The 15,376-nt window shown below is 36.9% G+C and overlaps 2 protein-coding genes across 3 annotated transcripts in view; one reads left to right on the top strand and one right to left on the bottom strand.

Annotated features, from left to right (window-relative positions):
• The first annotated feature begins 1,248 nt into the window (after window positions 1–1,248).
• On the top strand, window positions 1,249–8,054 carry LOC107562524 (cellular retinoic acid-binding protein 1-like). The gene is made up of 4 exons (XM_016247154.1): window positions 1,249–1,480; window positions 3,063–3,241; window positions 4,506–4,619; window positions 7,629–8,054. Exons 1-4 carry the CDS (start codon window positions 1,411–1,413, stop codon window positions 7,677–7,679), a joined length of 414 nt encoding a protein of 137 aa, XP_016102640.1. The 5' UTR covers window positions 1,249–1,410; the 3' UTR covers window positions 7,680–8,054.
• A 701-nt stretch (window positions 8,055–8,755) lies between these two features.
• Window positions 8,756–15,376, bottom strand: part of sin3ab (SIN3 transcription regulator family member Ab) — a 39,562-nt gene continuing 32,941 nt past the window's right edge. For both annotated transcript variants that reach the window (XM_016247153.1, XM_016247152.1), the window contains exons 19-21: window positions 12,923–13,017; window positions 10,893–11,094; window positions 8,756–9,596 (exon numbers count right to left, since the gene is read on the bottom strand). In XM_016247153.1, the coding sequence (XP_016102639.1) occupies window positions 9,375–9,596; window positions 10,893–11,094; window positions 12,923–13,017 (519 nt within the window). In that variant the 3' untranslated portion in view covers window positions 8,756–9,374. The remainder of the gene's footprint in view (window positions 9,597–10,892; window positions 11,095–12,922; window positions 13,018–15,376) is intronic.

Below are 15,376 nucleotides of genomic sequence, written 5' to 3'. Positions count from 1 at the left end.
GTATAAAATGTTACCTAAAACTGCTTAAATGCAACAATCTATTTTCTAGTCCATTGTTAATGCATTAACTATACACAATACAATACAGTATGTTAATGCAACCTTTCTGCATGTTCCTGAGGAACAATAGCCCTCCACATCATGGTCTTGGCATAGCACAGTCTATTTCATGGACCACACATTGGCACATTCAACAGGGCCTTATAAAAACAAAGGAGAGAAAAGATATTCACACACAGCAACATCTAAAGGCCCATACCAAATCAATTGATTGATGGGACAAACAGTGGCCGATGAGGGTGTGCGAGCGAGTGGATGGGTCCGTTTCTTCTCCTGGATACTTCCTAGAGAAATGACAAAGTGCTCTCTGCCCTCTCTCTACATTAATTATCAACTGCTGTCTCAAAGGCACTTTGTCAAAGAGATAAATGAACCAACATCGGGACAGGAACAAATCAGACTGCCTAGTAGGGGAGGGAGGAGTTTAGCCTGGGGCCCCTCTTTCTCTCCTGGGGCTCCTGTCCTTCTCCTCTTGGGAGGCAGGATCCAGGATGAATGGGTCTTCATGGGAAATGTGTTGTAGGTTGTTTTAAAGAGAAGAAAACTGACTCAAATGGATGTTATTTACATCTGGAGTGCAAATAGACTAAAAAATGGTGAAGGATTTTCTTGGAAACAGTTTTGACTCGGAAATTAGTTGTAAATGTCACAAGTAATTACAAAGAAATGACAAGCAGCCCTGAATTAAAGACAATTTCAAAGTAGAAATAGTATTTTCTTTTCAAATGTACGCCAATAATGTTTGAAAATCATTCTTTACAGCGCACTCCAAATTTCATCACCCAGATATATTTATAAAAATAATCGATATTGAGTGTTGCAGTGTTTATACACTGCTGAATAGTTTTTAAAAAGCGCATGCACTAGTGGAAAATGGAACCTATAATTTATATTTACTTTAATCCGAAAGTCGAAGAACTGGCAAAGCGATAAAAAAGACCATAGAAGAGCATGAACTGACTACTTAAAGTCTCCAGGAGCTTTATATGAGAATGAATGTGACAGCTCGGATTAGTATTAAAGCAATGAATTCAAGAGTGTGAGATGAATGAGAAGCGTTAGAGAATGGGTGCTCCTGTAAGCCATTACATCCATCTGGGTGGGAGGGAGGGACCACTGACGTACGTCACAGATGCTTGCTATCAGCAGTGGTCCAGAAGGCATAACACAGAGACAGAAAGAAAGAGAGGGGTGATATTGTAGAAGAGACAGGGTGAGAAAGAGAAGAAGAAATGCTGTGGAAACTGTCAACTTCTTAGATCTGAAAAACAAAATAGTGGCAGAAGATCTGTTTTCTGAATTAAAAGGCAAGTTTTTTAAAGCCAGAGTGATTAAAAGGAGCAGGCCAAGATGCCCAATTTTGCTGGAACCTGGAAGATGAAGAGCAGTGAAAATTTTGAAGAACTCCTCAAAGCACTCGGTAAGTGATCCACTCACTTCATCCTTCACTAAGTGTGTAGTATGTGATCACTATAGACTGTTTTGTCCTGTTGTTTAGGCCCAGTCCAGAATCCTCTCTTCTTTTGCTGTAGATTCTTCAATAGCATATTCATGGATTAACTAGTGTGAAGAGTAAATCACTATTATTTTCGGGCGGTTGGACTGCGTCTTCAGTGTCTTTTGTTTCTTTAGCAGTCTGGATTCTTCTTCAAATTCTCAAAGCTACAGAGACAGTGCAGAGATTTAGCAAGGGCACAAACATGCACCAACTCAGTGGATTAGATTTTATTTATTTATTTTTAAATGAAATGCAATGTAATTGTTTCATACCAATAATAATAATAAAACATTTTGTGCAGCCCAGAAATTTTGATTTGATCAAGTCTTGAACAAGACGTTTTATTATGATTATGATTATGATTATTATTATTTACATTACTGTTCAAAAGTCTGGCGTAAGATTTTTATATTTTTGAAAGAAGTCTCCAAAGAAGATATGTTTAGAAATATACTTTATTTATGTAACGGCTAAGCTCAATTTTCAGAAGCCATTACTCCGGTCTTCAGTATCACATGATCTTTCATAAATCATTGTAATATGCTGATTTGGTAAAACATTACTTATTAAAAAAAATTTGTGCTTTTGAATATTTTTGTGGAAAGTGATACATCGTTTCAGGATTCTTTTGATGAGAGTTCAAATGAACAGCATTTATTTCAAATATAAATCTTTTCTAGCAATGTCTTTACTGTCACTTTTAAACAATTTAATGCATCCCTGCTGAATAAAAGTATTATTTTTTAACGGTAGTGAGCATATCATATCAGAATTTAAAACAAAAAAACAAAAGACATGGTGAGTGAAACAGACGCCTATAATTCTCCAGAAAACTCCCAAATATAAAGAGAGACATTTTTGAGAACTGGAATGTTTATGAAACCGATCAGACAGTTACTTACCCTGATACTTTACACAACAATCCTGTGCCAAAAATGTGCAAGTAGCCCTTGTAGAGTTTTAATATTGTCCAAGTAGATACTGCACAAGACCAAGAGCCGTGGCATTCCTTCCAGTCAACACCCTGTCATTGCAGCTCCTTATTTGCAACATCTGCTGATAACAATCTACTCTGTGATCCCTTGATAACTATTTATGCAGAAAAATGGCATACCACGGCTGTATGAATGCTTGACTTGCCCTAGTTATGACTAGGAAAAATGAATGTCGGTCACATTAAAAAACATGAAAGCCACACAAATGAAAGCAGGCCAGATATTCCCTTTGCCCCAGTATCTATTGCAGCAGATTCAAATAAATGATGTAAGCATGCCATCTTGAGGGAATTAGAGTGAGATATACAAGTGGATAATCACAGCACAGTCGAGAGCGATGAGTGCTCATGGAGTTATTCGATCATTTATTGTATATAATAGTCTTTTCATTTGGACACTTTATTTGCTCCATTCTGCCTCAATAACATAAAACTGAAAACATTTACAAAAGCAAAGTGACAAATTTGACATAACTCATGTGGCATAATGAGATGTTTTGTGTAATGCAGGGGTGAACGCTATGCTGAGGAAGGTGGCCTGTGCTGCAGCCTCTAAACCCCACGTGGAGATCCGCCAGAACGCTGAACAGTTCTACATCAAAACCTCCACTACCGTGAGGACCACAGAAATTAACTTCCAGATAGGACAAGAGTTCAACGAGGAGACGGTAGATGGGCGGAAGTGCAAGGTAATACAACTTAGGGGGTTTCTTTATTTTTGTTTGTTTGTTTTTGTGATCAGCATCTTTTCAGAAATGAGACTACAATAGGAGTTCATGTATTTCTTCAGAAAGGTCTCAATAAATTCATTAAATCTGCAGTAAAGGCATATATAATGTTACAAATGATTTCTATTTCAAATAAATTATACATTTGAATTTTCTGTTCATCAAAGAATCCTAAAAAAAATAAATAAAAAAAAATAAGTGACACTAAAGACTGGAGTAATGGCTGCGGAAAATTCTGCTTTAGCGCCATATGAATACATTATTTTTTTAAAATAGTATACATTTTATACAACAATTACATTTTACTGCATTTTAAGAGACTTCTTTCAGAAATGTTTTAAACGTCTTACCAACCCCAATTTTTGAACCTATATATGTATGTACCTGGTATTCCCTGCATTACCAAATGTCCCCACAAGAATAAGAATACCAGCTTTTTAAAAAAAAAAATGTCTTCCACCTTTAATCTCCTGGATTTGAATGGATCTGAGGGGATTCTGGCTCAAACGGCTGCTCTCGTCACATTCAGCAACGTGTAAGATAATGTGTGCATACTACAGAAGTGATATGAGCACTGATATGGCACGATGTGTTTCGTGAGGGCACTGAGTTTTCATTCGGAGCCTGTCAACCCGTCAGAGCCTGCTGAAAGGGCAATGGGCAGGCCGAACTAGAAAGCCTGTTTAACAAGCTAACCTTTATGACTGCTACCTTTTTACAGGCAAATAAAAGTAACCACAAGCCTAGCACAAAATAACATCTGTTTTTGCATTTTTTTTCATTTGACTATTTAGTTATTTGGCAACATTAAATAAACATGAAATGAAACCTGTATATTTAGTCATTCAATTATATGTACAAAAGATTTCAGTTAAGCAGAGAAGGTGATGTATACAGTGAAATGTGTGCAGAGGGTATATCGAAAGGGTAAAATATATAGCTGTTACTCATCGGCATGACATAGCAGGGTCACCTGTGGTGGTCATCTCTCCTCAGTCCATTACTTATGATTTATTCCCTCAAATTGATGTTCTAAGAGCTTTTAACATTCAGTGGACGTAATTCAAGTGCCAGTGGACAGAAGAATTCCTCTGAGAAAAATCTGAATGTTCTTCCCTGGAAAGAACTATTTTCTATTTTCAGTGTGCAGTAGATGTAGATATAGATGTTCATCTTCAAAAGGCTGTATTGTGAGATTATAGCCATTAGCCTGTAATGTTCACAGAGCTTGGTCACATGGGAGACAGAGAACAAGATGACCTGCAGGCAAACTCTTGTGGACGGTAACGGCCCTAAGACGTACTGGACACGAGAGCTGAGAGGGAACGAACTCATTCTGGTGCGTAGCTTTTCTATCACTTGATCATTCCTTTCCTGAAATCACTACTAAAATGATTCATTCTGTGTCTGTCCTTGTCTATTTAGTGCTGAATGTCTGAATGTTTCAGTCTGCTTTGTGATTACTAACACCCATGAGAAACTGATTGCTTGGATTGCTTTGCTTGGAATTTTTACAAAAACGCAGCATTGGGTAAACATCTGGCCTGTTCCGTTTTATAGGCCAGATGGACAACAGTAAACTGGCCTTATAACCGAGGAGGTTTTATTACTGGCTTTATTCACTGGCTTTGCTGCCCCTGAGGGACATCAAATGTCTTCCTCTCTCGGTCAAATATCTGTTGTAAACTTCAAAGCGGATTTGGGAAAGACGTGTGATGGTGAAACACCCATGCAGTGAAACGATTTTCACCATTCTTCACATGGGTCACTGAAAATATGTGCCATAAAAAGCAGTTCATGAGCATTCAGTAAAGGTAACTTGAGCATAAGAAGAGAATACAACCTACAGTAGCACCTAACCTTGTGTGACACTAATTTCTGGATCACATGCATCCTGATAAAGTTAATGCTATTTATAAGTAACATGATGTGTAGGCCATACTTAAAAGTTTACAGAGGCTCTATATAACACAAGTTAAAACCGAAGGCCAATTCTGAATTTGCTTACTGCAGTATTCAGAAACCACTTGTGCAAAATTCAGTACACTTCAGTGTCCCAAGACTTTTTTAAAGCATTGGAAGCACAAACACCCTGTTTTTTGCTATGATATAAGTATAAGTGTTATCTTGCATTCAATTGGCCTAGCATGAAAAGTCAGTAAAAAAAAAAAAAAAAGCAAATGCCTGTACTCCCTTAAAATTGGATTTTGGCCTGTCCCACTTAAGATGTCTTAAAGGGGTAGTTCACCCAAAAATGAAATTCTGTCATTAATTACTCACCCTCATGTCGTTTCAAACCCGTAAGACCTTCGTTCATCTTTGGAACACAAATTAAGATATTTTTGGTGGAATCTGAGAGCTGTCTGACCCTGCATAGACAGCAACACAACTGAAATGTTCCCAAGTCCAGAGACGTAGCAAGGAGATCTTTTCTTGGGAACATTTCAGTTGTGTTGCTGTCTATGCAGGGTCAGACAGCTCTCAGATTCCACCAAAAATATCTTAATTTGTGTTCCAAAGATGAACGAAGATCTTACGGGTTTGAAACGACATGAGGGTGAGTAATTAATGACAGAATTTTCATTTTTGGGCGAACTACCCCTCTAAGATGAGGCAATGTTATTTGTTGTAGTATGTACATCTTTGTACAACAAATAACATCATTATTTTGATATAATCTATTGAACTGATATTTATATCACTGTAGTAAAAAATTATAATAAAATAAAATAAAAAGTTTTGATAACCAATTTTGTGTGGAACCCTGTCAGAACATGACTTTCCCACATTACCGAAATGCTATATTATTGTAAATTTTAACACCTAAGAAATAACATTATTTAGACACTGTATACACATTGACAGGAAATAATTACATAATATTCCGTTTCATTTTTCGTAGTTTTTATGTAATTTTAAGTAGTGGGGCCTTCCATCATGATCAAACATTCAACCTTGTTACTCAAGTTTTGACCCCCCCAAAAAAACGTATCTTCCTTTTTTGGGAAATATATCTATATCAGTAACAACAAACCAACATTTGATTCCAAATTAGCAGCAGCCGCTACCGATTGACAGCCTGATATAGGCCAAATTTGCAGCTCTTTTACACATTTTTCCATCATTTTATGTTTTTGATTATTTATTTGTTTATTCTTTTATGTTGGGTTCTGTTTTATGTTGACATTCATATAACATTTGTTGAAAAAGCTATTTAAGAGGCCATTTCATACCCTATGTACTCTATTCATGGAAAGTTATTGCTAAATAAATGAGCTCAACAGGAAAATATGCTGAACTACTAACACAGCACAACTTGCATTCAGTCGTATTTCTGGTCCACATTAATGAGTTCATGGACATTGTCACAGTTGGTGGCATCACAGCATGAACTGTAGGACAAGACATGTAGAAGTCACATCTGTGTCTTAGGCACAGCAGAAAATGTGATGCATCACAGTGAACTGGTAATGCAGCTGGCTCACATCAAAACTCCTCCAGGCTCATGAGGAGGAAAGACTTCTGATGCATGTCTTTCCATTCAGGACCAGCTGTTTTGTCATGAGCTGAATAATCATGACCAACTGCAGCTCTTTTTTTTTTTTAAATGCCTCGTTGCATATGAATATAATGCCGACTGCTTTTTGTCCTTTTATTTATCTAAATTAATGTTTTCTTATGAACCACTTGAAACCATTTGTCTTATGCTTTACAGCAGTCTTCATTATAAATGGTTTTTGTAAACATTACATAATTTTTACCCTCTTTTTTTATTCTAATGATTAATGTGTGTTGCTTTTTGTAAAAATGACCACATTACCATAAAGCTGGCATCATGGAACAAAGTTACTGTCAGTGACCCAGAAAATACTTTGCAAATGGGTCTAATTGATCATGTTACATGTAGGAATGCTGGTGGTGTGTAAGGGCCTGACGCTCCTCTCTCTAATGTGTCCCACGGCACCGGCGCACACAGCAGATGGCCTGCCCTAATACCAATTTTTAAAAGAGTGTGTGAAGTGGTCCTGCTCTGGAGCGCAGATGGTCTATGGTGTTGTCAGCTGCTCTAGTTCTGTTTTGATGTGATTTGCAAACTCAGCGTTGAGATGTCAGAGGCACTTCCTCTCAATCTGATCAATACATCAGTCAAAGCACTTCAGTGATAAACATTTCCAAGAAGCTACAAACAAAATGTTTATGTCAGAGCAAAATACTTTCATTTTAGGAGTGTCACATATAATCGATCTGTGACTGCAAATGAATCATAGTGAACAAAATGAACTGTGAATAACATTGAAAGAATAAATGAGTTAATGGCATTCTCTCTTTATTTATTTCCGTTGCTCAGACCTTTGGGGCCGATGATGTGGTGTGCACACGGACTTATGTACGGGAATGAGCACTGAGGTGAACGGGATGGATACTGGATGAGATATTCCGGCACTTGCAGCTTTGGAGGAATAACATTTTGTTCATTATTAACTTGCACTGTAGTGTGTTAGCTGATACTTCCTTCTGTTCTGACTTCATCACCATTTATGTATACTCAATTGAATCATTAGATACATTTTTATAATGTTTTTATTAATGTTATATGTACAGTGTTAGTCAAAACCTGGCTCATAATGATTAAGGTGGGCCGGACAGTCGAGGAACTGAGCAGGCCTGGTGTTAGTTATATTCATGGTTATCTCACAAACATTCTTAGAACACTTGTAATGGTTTACTGCAGCCATATCTAATGATCTTAATTAACTTTTTTTCAGTCCTTGGCCTTGGATGAAATAATAAAGGCTGTTAATTGTTAATGATATGACTGAACATTATTTTAATGTCTTTAACCAGAATATTTTACTGAAAGACAAATCATAGTGAATTTATAAAAATGACCGTTCATAAGTTTACAAACCCTTAAATCTTAATACTGTGTTTTGTTACCTGGATGATCCAGAACTGTTTTTATATTTTGTGATAGTTGTTCATGAGTCTGTAGTTTGTCCAGAGTAGTTCAACTGCCCACTGTTCTTCAGAGACATCCCCCAGATCCAACAAATGCTTTGGTTTTCCAGCATCTTCTGCATATTTGGCCTCATTTCAGCAGAGACTGTATGATTTTGAAATCCATCTTTTCACACTGAGAGACTCAAACGCAACTATTATAAAAGGTGAAAACATTTACTGATGCTTACTTAAGAAGGCAACACGATGCATTGAAGCAGCACTATGCAACTTTTTCTGTGTTCAAAATTTGCAAAATGTATATAATGAGCGAGTACATCATGAATTCATCTTTCAAACCGCGTTTTTGTCTTATTCCGAATCACTACGGTGCACTTATAATAAGTACTTATATGTGGACTATTGTAGCCTGGTCGGGTCGTCACCGCTGCGGAGTAACACATACCTGCGTGAATCGCCATAGACATAAACTTAGAGAAGTAGCTCCGGTTGGAATGTTCTTCCGCGGGACGATGTCTATTAATTAACAGTAATACCTTCATTAATGGTGCTGTAGTTAACCTGTGAAAAGAGACCTTGATTACATTTCATGTATATTGCGAATACACATCATCAGTCTTGGTTTAGCTGCGTAGCCCCTAACATGGAGGCTTTTTAAAAAACTGATTTGGGATTTTCTGTCATTTCTTTAAACATGTATGTGGTTAAAGTGAACCACAAAAGACATATTGATAATAAACTAATATTCACCTTGAAGAGATGAAAAATAAAAACAATACAAATGGGCATGAACTTGACCTGTATTTGTAAACCATCCTTTTCACAAAAAGCCTCTCAAAAAGACAAAACTGATTCTTATCGTCTTGAAAAATTGAATGAAAGTCTGACTAGAGCTGCAGCATTTGCAAGAAGTGTCTTCTTGCCATCATGATTGAAGGACACTAACCAACTGGGTATAAAGTCAAGGGGGAAAAAAGACTCCAATCTAAAAATTTTAAAAGGTAGAAATAAAAAAAAGAAAGTGAGCAATCTTCAAAGAACAATGGCGGTCGGATTTTAATTTCAGTGCTACTTCAGTCATCGTAAAAACATAAAATGGAGGGAAAAGCCCTCCCTTCTCTTGAAAACTTGAGCTTTACAATGTAGTGCTGTAGGTGACTTTGTATTTGTTGATGTTCTGGAAGTGGATGATCTTGGGCTCACAGACGGTTCTGCAAGGCAGTAGCCCCTCCTGGGCCTCTCCCATCAGCCACTCGTAAGTGGTGGCTGCCATGTCGCTGGTCACGTGGTCTTTCTGCCACCTGTCTAGCCACGCTTGAAAGCGCTGATGCAGACGAGTGCTTACTCGCTGGTGAGACTGAAAATAAGCAAGAAATCAATCAATCATGAAGCCTCTTGATGATCTCAAAACATGCTTTTTTTATGTAAACAATCTTAATTAAAATGCTAATAAATGTGAAAATCATGACCTAAAATGAAACCCTGAAAATGTAAAAACAAACAACAAAAAAGAGAATTTTCCCATCGCAAACTATTGTTGTAAATGAAGAACATACAGTATTAGAATCCTGAATGTTCTGGATCACAAAATTAATAGAGTATAATTTGGCAAAAATGAAAATTCTGTCAATTTCCCCTCATGTTATTCTAAACCTGTATGACTTACTTTCTTCTGTAGAACATAAAATATATTTTGAAGAATAGTGGTAACCAAACATTTCCAGTTCCCATTTTTTGTCCATACAACATTTAACATTTAATCATTTAGCAGACAATTTTATACAAAGCGACTTACAAATGAGAACAATAGAAGCAATCAGACCAACGAGAGAACAACAACAGCATACAAGTGCCATGACAAGTCTCGGTTAGTCTAGCATAGTACACGTAGCTAGGTTTTTTTTTTTTTTTTTATAATAATAGAATGGAATGGAATAGAATAGGTAAGTGCTAGTATTAGTTGGTCAGGTGCTGGTGAAAAAGAGGTGTCTTTAGACGTTTTTTGAAAATGGCTAAAGACTCAGCTGTTCGAATTGAGATCTGGTCATTCCACCAGCTGGGCACAGTCCAGGAAAAGGTCCGTGAGAGTGATTTTGAGCCTCTTTGGGATGGCACCACAAGGCGCCGTTCACTTGCAGAACGCAAGCTTCTGGAGGGCGCATAAGTTTGAACTAGTGAGTTTAGGTATATTGATAGAACAAAGAAAGAAAGTCAATGGGAACCAAAACTGTTTTGTTACCAATATTCTTCAAAATATCTTACTTTCTTCTGTGGACATAAAATATGTTCTGAAAAATACTGGTAATAAAAGAGTCTGAGTTTCCATTTTGTATTTTTTGTCCACATAAGGAAAGCCAAGTGGAACCAATTATGTTTTTATTATCAATATTCTTCAAAATAACGTACTTTCTTCTGTGGAACATACAGGTCATACAAAAATGACTTGAATATGAATAAATGCTGAAAGATATATCTTTAATATATCAACACTCCCAAGTTTCTGTGCATAAAAATAATCATTTAAATTTAAACCATCATAATTACGGAATAGAGGAAATTTCTTAGTCAACATGGTGGGGCCTTCAAATATTGTGTCAAACAATGGGGACCGCTTGAGTCAAGTTTGAGAACCATTGATCTATCAACAATATACCTGATGTGCTCTCAGCTGTGCAGTGCGTCGGTACATGTAGTCCTCTGACTTGAAGACATACACCATCTTGTAGGAATTGAGCTTAAACATGCACTCCATTTTTGAGTCCTCGCCGCCCTCTGAGGATTTCTTGGCTGTTTCTTTGGCCTCTCTCATCTGCATCTCCTGACCTCTCTGGCACTTCCGGATTCGCCTTAGGTTCCTTAAAAAGAAAATGGCACATTGTTTAATTTTCGAGAAACTTAAATCTTTCTTAAATTTAGTACAAATGCTATCAAACATGCTAAGGCTCAGCATCTGACAGCCTAGGAGAGGAACATCCTAATCAAAAAGAAAAAGTATGCACCAATGCAACTGTCTACAGTGCACCTGGGTCTCAACAGATATGGTAAATTATCAACAGAAATGATCATCTCCACTGAAAACTCATATCCATGGCAAAACCATATTGATCAAGTGCCAAATCAAAATGCTGGGTGAAAAAACAAACAAAAACAAGTTAATTTCCCTGCTTCGATTAAAGACTAAAATTAGAAGTGTACTTACCAAAGGTTACAGATGTGAATGGGCATAGAAACCATGACTGTTATTTTGAATTCAGGACTTCACTTAAAAGAAACTAGCCAATCATCACAAAAAAAGAAAGAAAAAAAAGAAGGAAACCAGTAGGGAGGAAAAATAAGGTTAAATGGCCAGGATATGGGTTGACATTTTGCACTGCATTACCATGCACTAGAAGTGTTAGTTCCATTCATTTTCCTAGCAAAAACTGGTGCAAACATCAGCTACTCAACCTCACAATGCACATAAACAGAAACAAATCAATCAAAAAAAAATTAAAATGCGACTGTCAGTTTGTGGATGAACATGAAGACATCAAGAGCATCTCTCTAGCACTGCACAAAAAAAACATGCATTAAAAAAAAACTGAAAGAACAAGCAAATCAATCATCCTCCCATGCTAGAGCTCAAACATCTGTTGGAAAGAAATACACGCACATTTGAGGATAAAATTCAGACCAGAGTTTTATTGACAAGCCCCTCTCTGAAATACAGCTGTCTTAGTGTCAGACCATGGTGAGTTTAAGTTCGAGTCATAGCACCACTTTGTAAACTGACAACCCCAATCGAACTCAGGAGAGAATCAGCAACGGGAGGACACATCATCATCTCTGAGATCTCAGCATACAAGGTCTGCTCACTCAAATCTTACAGACTATAAGAACATTTATACAAAATCATGAAATCAAGTCACATACAGAAATATATCTGTGAATTGAATTACACAAACAGACCACAGCACACTTTATGTGAGAGAGCAAAGAAAGTTTCTGAAACCCAAAAGTGGGTAACGTTAAAAAGATTATGAAAATCTATTCAAAAGAAAGTACAGATCTGAACAAAGCACTGCTTTTTTCAAAAACGGGCTCATCTTATCTAACTACACAGTCTTCAGCCTCTTTAGAAAGTTGCCCTTCCAAAGAACATGGTGACTCAACCGAACCCTCTTAAGAGCAGGCATATAAAAACATCTTCCATATTCGCAGATGAAAAACAAATATTAAAATTGAAATGGACTTTCCACCTCATTAAATGTTTTTTAAAGGCTTATCCTCGATTTTGCCCTAAAATAAAAAAAAAATGGTGCACATAATTTGAGATAACACCTCTGCACACATTCCCCTCAAACACACCATACTTACAATTCATAAATAATCGTAAAAGAACCAATATGACTGTACTGTGGCCACATCTGAGCAGAGATAAGCAGCCTAACAATGAGTTTTCATTAAATAAATTCTAAATAAAGTGCGAATGCAAGCAGGCAGACAGCTTGTGTGTTTGGGTAGAAATAAAAACAAAAAGAAAACAGGTGATTACAAACAAGCAGCACTTGTACAGTGAGACATTTCCCAAGACTACCGAAAGCATTCCTGGGATGTTCCTGTCTTGAGATGATGCTTCATGGGAAGGAGGCAAGTTTAAAGGACTCATGGCTCTAAAGATGGGTGTACTTGGCTGAGCCTCACCTGGGTAGAAACACAGGCTTCTGGGAGAGGTGCTCTCGCAGCTCTGGAGAGGCCGAGCTGGTGTTCAGATATCGCTCCACGTAGTCGGGCCAGCGCTGAAACACACAGACAGACAGACAGATGTTCAAGGTTACTTTTTCAGAATAAAGAGTCAATGTTAATTGCATTACTGTCTGAAACTACTGAATACAGTTGAATACATGAATATCACCTCCAGGATATGCTCTGCATGGTAGTTTTTTGTTGTTTTACAAGATTCATTTCTATGTACGAATCTCATATATTATGCAAAGGCTTTGTTCATGCGTTTCATTTCTTGAAAAATGGTCTCTGTTTGGAGCACAAGACCAAAACTGACAAAGTCAAATGCAGAATGAGCAGAATAAAGAACAGAATTAAAATCAAAGTACTACAGAAAAAAATGTAAACAAATAAATACTTTTAAATTGGAAATGTCTCTATGGAAAAGCAATAATAAATAGAGGAATTCAACATAAAAATTGTATAATAATAATAATGATGAATAATTATGATTGTGATGCATTAAACAAAATTGTTATAAAAATATAATAATAATAATAATAGTATTTAAAAATTATAAGTCACAAGCTACTACTACTACTACTAATAATAATAATAGACCAGGGGTGCGTTTCCCATACAACGACGTAATTCACTGATTAACCACCATAGTACGATGCATTGTTGTGGAAACTAACTAGCCAGTCACGACTGTTTCCCGAACACGGTCGCATCTCCGTCGTTTGAACCACATTAGTTCAACAATTTAGGGCCGTTGTTAAGGACGTCACACGCATGTGGTAATTAATTGATTCGAGATTTCTGAGATGCTGCTGTATTGAACATGGCACCTGATGACTAATTTACTATGTTTTGTTCCCGGTCATTTTGCTTTATTTGATGTTTGATTCATCGCGGTGTTCCTCTTACGTCATACTCCGGGGTTCATTTATGCACATGCGCACTCTTCAAAAAAGGCGCTTATTGAGGACACGCTAAAATGTATCGATATATATATAATATATATAAGTGATATATATATTTAAACAGAATTTAAGATATAGATTGTACTGCATGTTAGCTTGCTTATTGTGCCCAAAAGCATAATTTATTTACAGTGCACAGCATACATGAGTACACCCCCTCTGAAACTTAAATTCAGCAATTACTCTTTGCTTAGAAGACATGTTATGTTTTTTTTAGAGATATAATATTCCAGCAAGTCTGCTTGATCAGTTACCAAAGAAGAATGTAAAAATTATTCAAGAAAATAAAATTCTTATCAAAGTGATAAAATGTTGCGTTGCAAAAATGAGTACACCCTCCTGAAAGTTACTAAATAAAAAATAATAATTCTGGTGTAAGGTTAAGGCAAGTATTGATCAACAGGTAAGTATGTTGAACCAAAACTGTTAAAGGCATGTAATTTCTTGATAATTAAGTGTTATATGGCCCACTGAATCATACTCCGACGTAATGCTGACAACAATGAAACCACTTGAGAGAGAACTGTCAGGAGATTTATTTCTTAGCATAAAAGAGGACAATGGTACAAGAGGAATACCAAATTATTGGTTTAAAGGGGTCATATGATGCGATTTCAAGTTTTCCTTTCTCTTTGGAGTGTTACAAGCTGTTTGTGCATAGATAAGCTCCCTGAAGTTGCAAAGACTAAAGTCTCAAAACCAAAGAGATATTCTTTATAAAAGTTAAGCCTCTGCCACGGCCCCTTAAAATGGCTCGTTCTAACACGCCCCCACATATCTACCTCACTATGTGGAAATATTTGCATAATGCCGCCCAAATGTGCACACAAAGAAAGAGAGGCGGGGCATAGAGGACCTACAATAATGTACAGTATTTGAAAAAGAATGTGTTTTTTGAACATTAAAGCATGTCAACATATTCTGTTACACCAAATACACAAAATAATGATCTTTAAAAAAAATCATCATATGACCCCTTTAAGTGTGAAAATATAGCCAAAGTAACACAGAAATTCAAAAACAATGGACTTGTGAAAAGGCCCCTGAAATAATCAGGTCTTCACTTTAAGCTTTCATTTAGTAATGAGTGAGTTCTTGCTAGAGCAAGAGAAACACTGTGAAAGAGTCTCAGAGCCGGCAAAAGCTGTGAAAAGAGTGACACTTCATCTCACAGAGTATGACGCAGCCTGCAGAAGTGACATGCATGGTTGTTTATCCACACCAGAACTACCGACTGTAGCCAAAGCACAAACTCATTTAGCTTTTTCCAAGGACCATATTTACAAAATATAGACTTCTGGGAATCCATACTCTGGTCTCAGGAGACCAATTCAATCATTTCGGATCTAACAGCATCCAAAATGTTCTGGTGTTGCTAGAGGAGGAGTACAGAGAGAAGTGCCTGGTTCCCACAGTGGCATTCAGTGGTAGTAAAGCTCTTCTATAG

Source organism: Sinocyclocheilus grahami, unplaced genomic scaffold, assembly GCF_001515645.1.
Source record: "Sinocyclocheilus grahami isolate Dianchi unplaced genomic scaffold, SAMN03320097.WGS_v1.1 scaffold826.1, whole genome shotgun sequence".
NCBI classification, from domain to species: domain Eukaryota; kingdom Metazoa; phylum Chordata; class Actinopteri; order Cypriniformes; family Cyprinidae; genus Sinocyclocheilus; species Sinocyclocheilus grahami.
The sequence above is the reverse complement of the archived record's forward strand: the minus strand, read 5'-3'. Positions and strand labels throughout refer to the sequence as shown.

Coding starts and splice junctions, on each gene's coding strand:
- LOC107562524 (XM_016247154.1), top strand. CDS start 1,411: ATGCCCAATTTTGCTGGAACCTGGAAGATGAAGAGCAGTGAAAATTTT. Junction 1,481..3,062: donor AGAACTCCTCAAAGCACTCG/GTAAGTGATCCA, acceptor TGTGTAATGCAG/GGGTGAACGCTATGCTGAGG. Junction 4,620..7,628: donor GAGGGAACGAACTCATTCTG/GTGCGTAGCTTT, acceptor TCCGTTGCTCAG/ACCTTTGGGGCCGATGATGT.